General features: G+C 39.1%; 2 protein-coding genes across 2 annotated transcripts in view; both read left to right on the top strand.

The window, feature by feature from the left end:
- The first annotated feature begins 364 nt into the window (after positions 1 to 364).
- On the top strand, positions 365 to 3050 carry LOC138028445 (trace amine-associated receptor 6-like). The gene has a single exon (XM_068875987.1). The coding sequence runs from the start codon at positions 565 to 567 to the stop codon at positions 1546 to 1548; it is 984 nt and encodes a 327-aa protein (XP_068732088.1). The 5' UTR covers positions 365 to 564; the 3' UTR covers positions 1549 to 3050.
- Positions 3051 to 13150: 10100 nt separating this feature from the next.
- Positions 13151 to 13212, top strand: part of LOC138029920 (trace amine-associated receptor 9-like) — a 1188-nt gene continuing 1126 nt past the window's right edge. The window contains exon 1 of the mRNA XM_068877773.1: positions 13151 to 13212. This exon is cut by the window's right edge and continues 1126 nt beyond it. The gene's annotated coding sequence lies outside the window, so the exon portion shown is untranslated.

The raw sequence follows: 13212 nt of genomic DNA, 5'->3' as shown, positions 1-13212 counted from the left end.
AATCGATCGCTTGGCTTCCGTCCTCTACTCCTTCCCACAGGTAGCTTAAAATTTACGTATTTGTATTCACATGTTGTATCCAGAATTATTTAAAATGGTACTCTGTGTCTATAATGGTAATCATTTTCTTTGTTCCATGTTACAGCGGAAATTACACACGCTGGCTTCCACTACGAAAAACAATATTCAGTTATTTTAATTTAAAAAGAAAATCTAACGAGACACATTATAAAGTTAGCAACAAGGCCTCAACAGTTCAAATGACAAGAAACTTCAACTTTACAACCGGAAATTGACTGATTTCAGTAATGCACCTGCATTGCTTGAACACAATATCGCCATTTGCAAGTTAAAAATTGTGTATATTTTACCTCAATGATCGAGAACAATTTATAGCAACCACAGCCATTGAACTGTTGAGTATCCGATACTGGCATGATGACCTTTTATATCGTTTTTCTCCCAGATTATATTGTTGCATTTAAAACGGATTTCGAGATTTCGGACTAAACCTCGGATCTCTGATTGGCATGCAGAGAGGCTCAATGAATTTTCACTACAGTTATGGCTAGTTCATCGGAGTGTTCTGGCGAAATCTCTTTCTTCTCCGCATTGTTTCTAGGGATATTTAACGGAGTCTCCGGTTTCGCAGCTATAACTGGTAATCTCATGGTTTTGATAACGTTTTTTAGGAATCGTTGCCTCAGAAAGCCTTGTTACTATCTAATGGTATCTTTGGCCGCTGTGGATCTTTTGGTTGGACTTGTAGTGAATCCATTCTACATTGCATTAACGAACTTTATACCATGGCAATACAGAGAGAACCATCTACTTCAGCTGGAAAGCTTTCTTGATATGATAACCTCGATGACAATCATGCATACGTTGACTTGCATGAGCATAGAACGGTATATTGCAGTGATCTATTCGCTGAGATATCGCAGTGTTGTAACAGGTAAACGAAGCTTGACTGCAATTGCAGTTGTGTGGATCTTAGGGATTTCGCTTAATTCTTTGTTCTTCGTAACCAGCAACGACGACTTGCCAAAGATGTGGGTAACATGTGGAATTATCACCGGAATAGCGATGACGATCATTCTCGTCTGCTACGCAAAAATTTTCCTCGCAGCACGCGCACAGTCGCGACGAATTGCAGTCTCAGAGAGGAGCGCTTCGAATTCAAACTCTCAAGGCAGAGAAAATTCAGATCCTGCTGCGGCAAAACGAGCTGCAAAGGAGGCTAAAAGGGCCAGGAAAGCAGCGTGGAGAGTCGGAGTCACTGTTGTGGCAGTGATGTTTCTGTCCATGCCAGTCTTCGTTGTCGGCATCATACAGATGGTAATAATGGGCGATCTATGTCGTTTCAGGTTTTATAATCAAGTCTGGATGTGGTCTACAACGCTGTCACTAATAAGCTCAGCATTAGATCCATGGATTTACGCAATAGGAATCAAAGAGTTCAGAGATTGTTTCAAGCAAACTATTTACAGCAAGTTCGCGCTGTTGTCGAATATGACCTCTTGCCGATGGCGAGTCGAGAGTCAGTGATAATTATTCTCGTGATTGAATTTTGCCAATTCTCAGTCCTAAATCTATGGATCTCAGCAAGCGATGAGAATTGGTTTGCGAGCAGTCTCCTTCGATCTTCCTGCAAAGTATCAGATAAAGAAATTTTCCACGAAATTTTCATAAAAGATTTAAGGCCGTTTGTATTGTAAATGAGAATAAAAAGAGTGGCTAAAGTGATTGAAATATGAAACGCCATCCCTCACAAATCTCAAGTTGGCATTTAGATCAGTTACGAAGTAAATTTGAAGGGAATCAGTGTATCCGGCCGAATCTTTTACTTGACAATGCCGCCTCGGTCCATTAATTGACATTGACATAAGTGTCACCTGATGCGGGAATCTTCGTGATAGCAAGAGAGGGCAGGAAATAAAACACCATTTAGCAGTCGAAATATCCACTACTCAGCCTTTGAATCACGTATCGACGGACATTCAAACTTGTGAACCTGATGTCGACTGTGACTAGAACGCTATCGGGAAACGGATATAAGGTCGGACATGTTATGACGATTGCATAACAAATAAGGACCACTGAGTAATTTAAAGATTTAAGGCTGTTTACACGGTAAAAAAAATGGCCTTCACAGAATGTACCCTGTAGGGCTGAAATGGGATCAAGCTCTGAATGGATTAAGAGCAACGAGTAATGTTAGCCAAGTACATCTCATTCGTTTCATGAAGTCAATAATCTTGTTATAATGGTTCACTGTTTTTTATATTCAGAGGGGGCATTTATATAACTTGTTAACATGGCTTCGATAGACTAGCAGTACAGATAACAGACATCATGCCTCTAACTCTTGTTCGACTGACGTACCGATATTTGTCTTAGATTTGTTTGAAATAAGCCACAGTTCATAGAATTTTCCAGGAAACTCAAATTATAAAACAACTGACTTCGACGGGTTCATCCTAATGACAACCAATGAGAAACAGGAATGCCGGATCCACAAAGTGAAAAAACCAATGATGAGGTTTAAAGCAGGGCCACCCAACGTCAATTTTTGGAAAATATCTGTTCGGAAGACAACTTGAGATCTAGAATTTTCGGGAACGTTTCTTTTAAAAAATCTTGCTTGCCTGCCTGTCCTAGGATTTTCGAACATCTAAAAAATGGTATAATTGCCCATTTTTAAGGGATTTTGACCCTAAAAAGGTCACCTAGAAAAATTTTCGGGAGCCTTTTTTCTGGCTGAACTGAATTTTCGAAAAGGTAAATTTTCGGATCACTCGACTTTCAGCTAGGAAATCGGAACAGATGAAAAATTGTTAGGGGATAAAAATATGCCTACATCTACCGTTCATATACTAAAATATGTTTAACAAAGCTATGTTTAAGTGGTTTAGAACTATATTCTCGTTGGGTGCTCCTGTTTAAAGGTTCTAAATAACTTGAACTTCTACTTTTACTTTATTACTCTTCAACACCTTCGTATCCAGAAGAGAAAACAATTAAAGATAAGAATGAACGATATCAAAGAACTCGAGGGACGTTTCTACGACCTCCATTGTCATTATCATCAGTTCACGATAGCAGTTATGTAGTTAACGTACGTTTGAGTGCCATGAACAAGTACATGATGATATTCAATTAACTAAGCTCTTTTGTATTATTCTACCGTTTAAAGATCAACGACTATAGCGTGCGTAGTGCCATTGGCAAACACCTTGGTGACATACGTAAATCAGACGAGCAAGGATCTACGCGACCAATTTACAATCCTCAAGAAATACCGAGGGATGTTGGGTTGTTTTAATTTACGAAATGCTCTACAACAGAGAAAAAGGGCCTACACTTACACTCGATCAGATCATAGTTAATAGATGTAGGCTGGTTATGAAACTCGACAAGTTTCTTCAGGGGCACCCAACGTCAATTTTCGGAAAATATCTGTTCGGAAGACGATTTGAGATCTAGAATTTTCGGAATATTTCTTTTAAAATTTCTTCCTTGCCTGCCTATCCTAGGATTTTCGAACATCTAAAAAATGGTATGATTGCCCATTTTTAGCGGATTTTTACCCTAAAAAGGTCACCTAGAATTTTCGGGAGCGTTTTTTCTGGCTGAGATTTTCGAAAAGGTAAGTTTTGATCCCTGTAATTTTCGCATCACTAGACTTTCAGCTAGGAAATCCGAACAGATGAAAAATTTTTAGGGGATAAAAATATGCCTATATCTGTCGTTTAAATACTAAAATACGTTTAACAATGCTATGTTTCAGTGGTTTTGAACTATATTCTCGTTGGGTGCCCCTGTTTCTTTGTTTCATGTTTTTGTTCGCTTTTTTGGCCTCGAGACCCTGCACAAAACCCGACAAAAACACTCTTTTTTCGGCAGGATAACCAATCAAAAGCTTCGACTAATTTATTCGAAATTAACTTGCGAACCAAAAGCAAAAGATTGTGCAGGGTCACGGTCGGTTCAACATCTAATTGCGACTGTAATGTTTCTGCTTTTGAAATTCCCAGGGTTTCATAACTATTCCGGAGTTTCGAAGCAAGCAACCGTGGACAATTTTCCTGTCGGTGTACGTTGGATCAGTGGCTTGATTTGATCGGCGTTATTTCAAGTTGAGAAACTAAATATTTTAAGCAAAAGCCGATACAACGTAGATTTGATTTTAGTGATGTACATCACTAAAATCACTAAAATCAAATCTACGTTGTATCGACTTTTGCTTAAAATATTTAGTTTCATAACTATGATCAGATTCACTTGACATTTGACACCAGTCTCAGCACGTCGCTTTGCGTTTCTTTTTTTGATCACATTCATAAGAGATGCTCATACGTACTTTTATTCGTGATAAAAAGGGGTTTTTTAAAATCTGCTTACCTAAACTTTAATAATGAAGACATAGAGGTGTAAAAGACTTTGGAAAAAATATCCAGGGTGAAATGTTGTAATAACACGATCCGTGGTGCTTCGCACCGGGGCTTCGCATCAATATCAAGCCAACTGGCAGCTGGTAAAGTGTCATACGCCAAAAAAATCATTTTTCATCTGACAGTTGGTAATCTAATTTTTGTGTTAGACGCTGTTAGAAGTAAATTGATAAGTCACTGATCATAACAACTCAGTTGATTGAAACTGATTGAAAAATGGCACGTACGAACGTAAATAGATGCAACCGTTAAACCACTCACTTTTAGAAACTCTAAATGCCGATCGCCGTCGGCTTCAGTGGCCCGGCAGAAAGACTAGTAAGCTTGAGTCATTATAAACCAGGTGTTGAGAATCCCACAGACACATGATTGTTTAAAAAGAGCGGCCAGTTTTCTTCGATTTGTTTAAAATATCAACCGAGTTTGCATCAGTTAATCGGTTTGCTAGAGAAATTTCCCAGCATGTCTCATTGTTGGTATTAGGGCGGTTTATACGATAGAAAATAAGCCGCGGCTTACATAAGACGCGAACACCCCCTATAAATGGTACAAAATCTACGTTCACGGCTTTCTCAAGCCGCGGCTTATCCTGACCTGGGAGTTTATTCCCGTATAAATAGTTCCTTTCGCGTCTTATGTACGCCGCGGCCAGAGTAAAGCGCGGCTTATTTTCTCTCGTTTTAACGGCCCTATTGTGCAATTTTGAAGCAATCAGAAAGCATTTCCATAACAAAGTTTTACATTTACACGCCGATTGTATCTTGATATCCTCTTGTGCCGCCACATTTATCGATTATATCCTCTTGTGGTGCAGACAATAGAAATGTTGAGTACGGAAAAACCATAGCAACTGCGTAGGTGGCCACAGGCAGCCTAGACCTAACCTACGTTTCACCTAAATTATTTCAAAGGCTAAGCAGCATTTAAAACGCTTGTACTGATTAGAAAGCATAGTTCACTTATCTTTAGCCGAATTTGCGACTGCTTTTTCACGCCACTTTTTAAATGACATCTTGTCGCTTTCGTCTTCGGTGGAAGTGTCCACTATAACCGACTTAAGAAAAAATGGACATTACCTCTGGGCAACCTGTGATCCAAAATTTATCAACAAAGGAATACCGAGACAAACAGTGAAGAGAAGCTTTCTAAACAAGCTTAAACAGAATGAAATGATACCGGCGGCTGTCTCTTCCAAACCCCTCAAACACAAATTGATTCAACAAGGCAGCTGCTTTGAACTGAGTTGCGAAGTACGAATATAATTTTATTCCATTGGTACTGAGATTTATCTACGAAAGTCATAGTGAATAAATTCGTAATGATTCTTAATGTAGCCAATCAGGAGCACGAACGACAAAATTTCACTGTGAAGAAATATCGTTGGTCCAATCAGCAACGCAAACGACGAAATTTCACCAGTGATGAATGAACGTATCGAATGGAACGTCATCCGACAGCCGTTGCACAAAACCCTAGTCCTGTTCCGAGACTCCCTCTTACCCCGCCCTGAAAATGGGCCTGGAACCCAGGCGGGATTGGAGAGAATCCAATCTCGTTCCCAGAGTCGACGACTCTGGGAACGAGATTGGAGAGAATCCTGTATTACTTGCAGGCGCATGCTCCGAATGACGCCATATTTCCCCCAAAACTGGGGGAAAAAGCCATATTTGGAAAAAGATTCCTTATTTGGGCATTGTTTATTCCGATTGCTTTTACACTGGATACATGGGGATGATGTGAGAGGAAATTATGACGCCACGTTTCTGTAGGCAATTGATTTCGCCTTTAAAAATGTCACTTTACCTTTGTGCCTAAGGCAGAACAACTGCAAGCTATTCATGCAGTCGTTACCGGTAATGACGGTTTTGTTAAACCTGCAACAGGATTTGGCAAGTCTGTTTGCTACGTGGTTGTTCCTTTAATATGTTTGCGATTTTCTTCGATCCGAGTCCGATGTTAATTGTAAGTCAGTCCTTCTTATCGTGAGTCTCAATCGTGGAAGGTCAGGTGGATGACATACGAAAGTTTAAGTATAGAATTTCGTGCCTGAAACCCAACTGAACAGCTGCATGATGTTGGCGCAGAAAAATATCAAATTTTGATTTAATTGATCTCTCGAGACTCTTTGAAACTTACAAATATACTGTAGGTTGTGGATGTGAATCGCTCAACGAAGACTAATAAATCTCCTACTGGAATTCTTGTTTATTGTTCATTATTTATTGTTCATTACTTCTGTCGATCTAGTTATGTGATAACTGCACTGATCCAGTGAATATATATTTCAGTTGCCCAGTAATTATTGAAACCGTGATTGTTTTAGGAGTTTAGGCCTACCAATTTTTTTTTCAAAATCCGGAACAAATTGTTTGGATACCAAATATAAAACAGTCAGGTAAAAATGTCGTAAAAACTCTCAGTTTTATCAGGAATAATACAGAAACACCGGTGACAAGCAGAGTATTTCTTTTTTTTTTTTTGAGTAATTAGAGTAGAGTAATTTACTCAGACTATTAATTTTGCCTTAGAATAACTTTTCAAAGCACTCGTCGCATTAAATCTTTCTTTCCTTACAAGGACTGACTTAGGGCTGTGGCCAAATGGCTAAGGTTTTATGTAGAGCTGCCTGTTGAGACTGCAATAATTTTTATATCGGAAAAACTAAAAGACGATTGCATGACCGAAAAACTGATCATTATCCCTGATAAAGTTAGATAAAAAGTTAAACGAAATTGAATCACAACCTGGACTATTTGTTTCTTTACCTACCAGTTTGTGTTGATAACGCAATTATGAAGCAATAATGTTCCTATTAAATTTATACAGAAACCCATAAGGGTTGAAACGTGTAACGGCCCCTTGTGTGCTGGGAAACAAGCTTCTGAACATTCAATTTGCTAAGTACCATATTTGGAACAACAAGAGCGAGGGGCTTCCAAATATGGTACTTAGCACTGAAACATTCAACCAATCAGTTCGCACTGAATATTCGGAAGCTGTGAACGCGCGTTACACGTTTCAACCCTTATGGGTTTCTGATTTATACATATATATGCACAGTCAAACATCGATTATTCGGACGTTAATTGTCACGATTTTTTTTTCTGGTCAAAATTTGTTCGTGAATATTAATTAATAAGGAAGAGATAAAGCTACTTAAAAGCGTGTGTCACCTTGATTTTATTGTTGCACTTTCCTTCTGAAACTCATTGTTAGAGGTAAAGTACTGAAGATAATATGAAATTCTGACTCCGACCTGTTTTGTCGATTAGTGAAATCCTATGCAATATTTACTAGTTCAGCCTTTGCATCGTTTTATTGCGATCTTCTCTCAGTCCTTACATTTATTCGGCAATAATTTTCCAACATCACTGCGATCGGGGTTTTTTCTCTTCGTTTGGTCACGACGAGGCATAGTTTAGATGTTCTCTTTCCTGACACTGCGAACCACACAGTAATTTTCATATACGATTTTTGCCGGAGTTTATTTACATATCCAGCCTGGCATCTAATGCAATATGATTGGTTCATTCCGAGCATGCGCCTGCAAGTAATAGAGGACTCTCTCTTTTCCCGCCTGGGTTCCAGGCCCATTTTCAGGGCGGGGTAAGAGGGAGCCCTGGAACAGGACTAATAAAACCCGCGCGCTTTGAAAAATGGCCGAGGGCAGGAGCCCATCTGGAGCGTGCAACTTCCATACAGCGTCTGTGAAACGGCGTTTTCACAAGTAGGTTTATTTTTAGACTAGCCCTTCCCGCGAATTAGGTCAAAAAACAAAGGCAGTTCCGGTTCGGTGACCCTATGACGTCAGCTTAATTTCTTGAAATTGGTCATCGGGCTCCTGTGGGAGTCTCATTAGCGGGAAATTCAATCTAAAAATAACCTTACTTGTGAAAACGCCGTTGCACGAAAATAGGTAAGTTGCACGCTCCGGGTGATGGGCTCCTGCCGAGGGAAGGTCTGCTTCTGTTTGCTCAGTTGAGGTATTTATTTATTTACAAGACAACAGAAATGCCGCTCAAAAAACTGAGATGTACGATTGCTTGAACAAGTTTTGAAAACGAAGGTCGAAGACAGGAAAATGGAAGTTTAGTGGCTAGCTTGGGACGACAACTGAAGAAATTCCGCAAGCATAACAAACGACCGGCCGTTGGCAAAACCAGGATCGGACCGGATCGGATCGGATCGACAAAACTCGGACCGGATCAATAACAAAATTCCCGCCCAAAGTAGATACATGAAATCCCTGGGTCACCAGTTAAGGTTACTTCCGACCTTCCCGGATGTCCTTCGGGAAAAAATTCGTACTCGCGTTAGTTTCAATAAAATTCTAACAAATTATACATCAGAAAAAAGCTCAGCAAATGTCGTTTACGATAAAAATATTGTTTAAGCGAGTTTTTCTTTTGGTAAGTGTCAGGATTGGAGCCGGTAAAACGTGAAACCGTCGAGGGTTCTTCTATTGAATTTGGCGGGTATCGGATGCCGCAGCACGAGCAAAATCACTGCACAGTGTTATCCACAAGGCATCAATCAACAAAAGTTTGTCAGGAAATTCCGATATTTAAAATATTTTTCCCGTGGAGTCCATTTACACAACACGTCTCGCATATTTTTGGTTACTCCAACCTTAGAATCGGATATCTAGACAACCAATCAGAATATCGAAAACGGCCGAGACATTTTCGTTGATTGATGTCTTGTGAATAACAACGTAAAGTCATTTTGCTCGTGCTGCGGCATCCGACACCCGATAAATTCAATAGAAGAACCCTCGGCGGTTTCACGTCTTACCGGCTCCTGACACTAAAAGGAAAACTCGGTTAAACTATATTTTTTTATCGTAAGCTACATTTGCCGTGAGGTTGTATATTTTGTTTGTTAGGATTTTAGTGAAACTAACGCGCGTACGAATTTTTTCCCGAAGGATATCCGCGAAGGTCGGAAGTAACCTTAACTGGTGACCCAGGGATTTCATGTGTCTACTTTGGGCGGGAATTTTGTTATTGATCCCGTCCGAGTTTTGTCGATCCGATCCGATCCGGTCCGATCCGATCCGATCTGATCCGGTCCGATCCAGATTTTGCCAACGGCCCAAACGACCTGGTATTTGAGAAAGCCAGAGGGGTTTTTTAGTCCAAACAGAAACAACTAAAGAAGCAAGGAAAGGGAAATAAACCCAAAGCGCCGATAGCTTTGACAAGCGACGAACTAAAAACACTCTTCACTTTGGACTACTTTGGAATATCTGAAACACAGTGAGTTTTGTAAATTTTATTAAATAAATTGTCGGTTGGGCGATTTTAAACCATTGCTTATTGCTTTCATCGCCCCATGCACTCAATTTGTGCGAAATAAATTTGTCTATCAAACACTACCACGAAAAAACCTCAGTATCTATGAAATAAACACATTTTTATTCACTCGTTGTTTCGTATCAGAAAACTCACTCGTTCGCTGCGCTCAATCGTTCGTTTTCTGATTCTACTCAACTCGTGAATAAAAATCGTACGCGCGCATTTTCCGTGAAGTGATCTCTATTGACTGCCCAATTGCAGCTGGTGCAAAATGGCACGATAAGCCAATCAGAATTCAAAGTTACACGTACCTTACTAAAAGCGCGGGAAAATGTACGCGCGCGTTCAAGTTACGATTGGTTTAGCTTTTCATTGGTTGAGAAAAAAGCACGCGACTGAGCACAGCAATAATAACCAAGGCAACCACTTTTAATATAGACCATTTTACAGTTGTAGCTAAGTTACCTGGCCTAAGAATGGAAGGGAGGTTGCGGGCGACCCTGTTTTGATAGAAACCCTTGTGCTTTTTTAATGTTAATGTATTCTAATTAGAATAGAGTGGTTTTCAATTGAGCGTCGAAAGTAATTAGCAAATTGCTTTGGTGTATGATTAGTTCACTCAGTGATTGGTTCAAAGTTCTCGCACCGCTTTTTCAACCAATCAGAAGTGAAACCAAAACCAATTGTGGCTCGCGCGTGGACATTTTCCCGCGCTTTGTGTCGGGTACGTGTAGTTACTTCGAGTTTTGATAGGTTTACCGGATTGTCTCCATCCTTTCTGATTGGCTAAAGTAATTACTTTGGTTTTGGTTTTACGACACTCGATTGAAAATCGCTGTAACAACAATTAGCTAATTAGAATTACATGATAACAGCAGGTCTTTTTCAATACAAAGTCTCCTGCAGCCTCACAAGCATTTATAGGCTAGGTCACTGAGCAAACAACCGTAAAATGTCCTATTAAATGAAAACCTCTACATTATTTCAATCGCAATTATCGTCTCGATAGTGCGCTCTAAGAATAAAATTTTGTTTTATCAAACGAGTTGAAATAATCGTAATTGAAGTGAATGGAGTGTAATTTGGCCTGAAATCATCTTTAGAAAAAAAAAAAAACCCTTCATTCGTTCTACGACCCATTCGACCCCCTTGACACGGAAGTCAAGTCAAATCCTTTTCGCCGTATACCGTCGGGTGATGTGTGTTACTTATGATAAGCATTGGAGCTCTAGAAAATTTGCGCATGCGTACACAAATCCTGAACACACAGCGTCGTACCATGAAAACGTACCCCAACTTCATGACCATCTCCAAGGTCCTAAGTCAGCTTTCAGTTATACCTATCCCTGACAGTCCGTGGGGAAGAGAAATGCTGGTCTTCTCGACACTAAAGGGAACCCCCACTCCTACTACCGAACAACTTACCGAAAGACTCTTCTTCCATGAATATAGTTGAGTTAATTCCTGTGGGACAAAATGACTTGAATTATGGGCGAAGTTGAAATATTTTACGTTGCTCCTTCCCTTTTAATTTTTAGTGTCCGACAATCACTTCCTCTATTAATCACCGCCTTTGTCATCATGGGTACACTGAGCAACAGATGAAACAAATAGAGGATATTACATGGCCGCTTGGGGATATGAATTTTATCTTCTCGTGCTGAAAGTATCTCTCACTCGTGAGAGATAATTTCAGCACGAGAAGATAAAATTAGTATCCCCAAGCGGCCATGTAATGTTCTGTTTATTATACAGATATTGATGAAATGTCCAGATTTAAAACAACTTGTTTTATTCATTTTCGAAATGATGATTTAGTGGTCACCAACCGCTAAAACACGCATGTTGTGTAACACGAAACAAGATATGAAAGTTATGAAAAGCAAATCATGATAATGTAAAATTTTGCAATAAAAATGTTAATGTAGTAGAGAAGAATTATATTGAAGCACAAAAGTAACTTACAATGAAGACGAAGCTCGCGTTTTATTGGGTAATCGTGTTCGTTACCATGACGACACCTTTATTGTCACATGTGAAATATAAAAATGATATGTTCACTGCGCGCGCTGAAAAAACGGGTTTTTTAGCAAAAGTAGAAATCCTGGTGTTTCATCAGTATCTATATAATAAGTAATGTTTAATAAACGAGCAGAGCAGAATGTCTTATCGTTTTTAAACCACTCGGCCTCACCTCGTAGTTTTAGACCCGATAAAACACGACCTGAGAATTTATTGATCGGCTTGAAAACATTCCTCGAAAAGGAAGGCCCTCTGGAGTCTGAAAAAAATTCAAATTGTGAGAAGAGAGCGAAAACGGAATAGGTCCCAAAAAGAACACGAATACCGTCTAGTCCGTGTATTCCTATTCCGGAATAGTACCAAGAGAACGCGCCCATAGTTTTTTTTGAGTCCTTTCTCTTCTAGTCCTTACTCGTGATCTACCACGCAATTATAGGCTCGTGAACACACAAAAGAAGCTTTATTTATTCAGTCGCTGTCTTTTATACGACTATAAAAACGCAGTAAAAATCGTTGGGTTGCCGCTTTGAACGTGTAAAAAAAAATTACAAATGGCTAAATAAATTTTTTGCCATTGAAAGAATGAAAAGAAGAAGATTCACTTTAATATTCGTTAGAACTGCTGTAATTCAGTACGAAAGCCAGGTTATTTGTTCCTTAGAAATCCAATTAACACCAAAGTCAGCTGGAGTGATGCTAATATTGCTAGGAAATAAAACACAACTTTTATTTTATTTTATTTTATTTTATGATCACATGACTGAAAAAGGAATTATAACTCGAATGGTGGAAAATATTGTTTGGAGATTTTCCACCAACTTTTAACAAGAGTAAAAAAGTAGGTAAGATTAATAATTCTAGAAAAGAATCGTTTTCGAAGCCAGAACAAAATGAGTTAACAATTTGCAACAAGAAAATTGTTTATCTTAGCCTTAACCCATTGACAAATTCAATCTGTTAGGTTTACGAGTGCAAACAGTATGCATTTTTTCGAATTATTAGTTTGGCTTGGGTCAAGATATTCAAGTTTTCGTTGGTGGACTAAATTCAAATGTCAAGTCTGTACAAATTAAAAGGGTCTCCAACAGTATCGAGTCTCTCTAAAGGTGGGGCAATCTACTTGGATTACTGAACCATCACTGATTTCTTCCCCCTTCAATTTTCTTTGAAACGAAAAGAGATGAATGATTTCCCTAACTAGGGCAGCTTGGCCTGACCAATCATCATATGTACTGGGATATATCATTTTATGACTTAATGAAAGCGTATATTAAAAAAATGTTTCATTACTTTGGTGGGAGGGAAAGAATTGCAATTGACAGCTTTTGCTAATGAAATGGATGTACTCTTTAGGACACCTGGATATTTTTTCTGTTTCATAAATAAGGAGAAAACCGACTTGTCTTGACGCGAAACCATTGTAAAGAGGCCACTGTTTT

This window comes from Montipora capricornis, chromosome 13 (genome assembly GCF_036669925.1).
Source record: "Montipora capricornis isolate CH-2021 chromosome 13, ASM3666992v2, whole genome shotgun sequence".
In the NCBI taxonomy this organism is placed as follows: Eukaryota; Metazoa; Cnidaria; class Anthozoa; order Scleractinia; family Acroporidae; genus Montipora; species Montipora capricornis.
Note: the sequence above shows the minus strand (reverse complement) of the source record. Positions and strands in the feature narration are given on the sequence as shown.

What these genes read in the sequence shown, in the direction of transcription:
- LOC138028445 (XM_068875987.1), top strand. Translation starts at nt 565, where the DNA reads ATGGCTAGTTCATCGGAGTGTTCTGGCGAAATCTCTTTCTTCTCCGCA.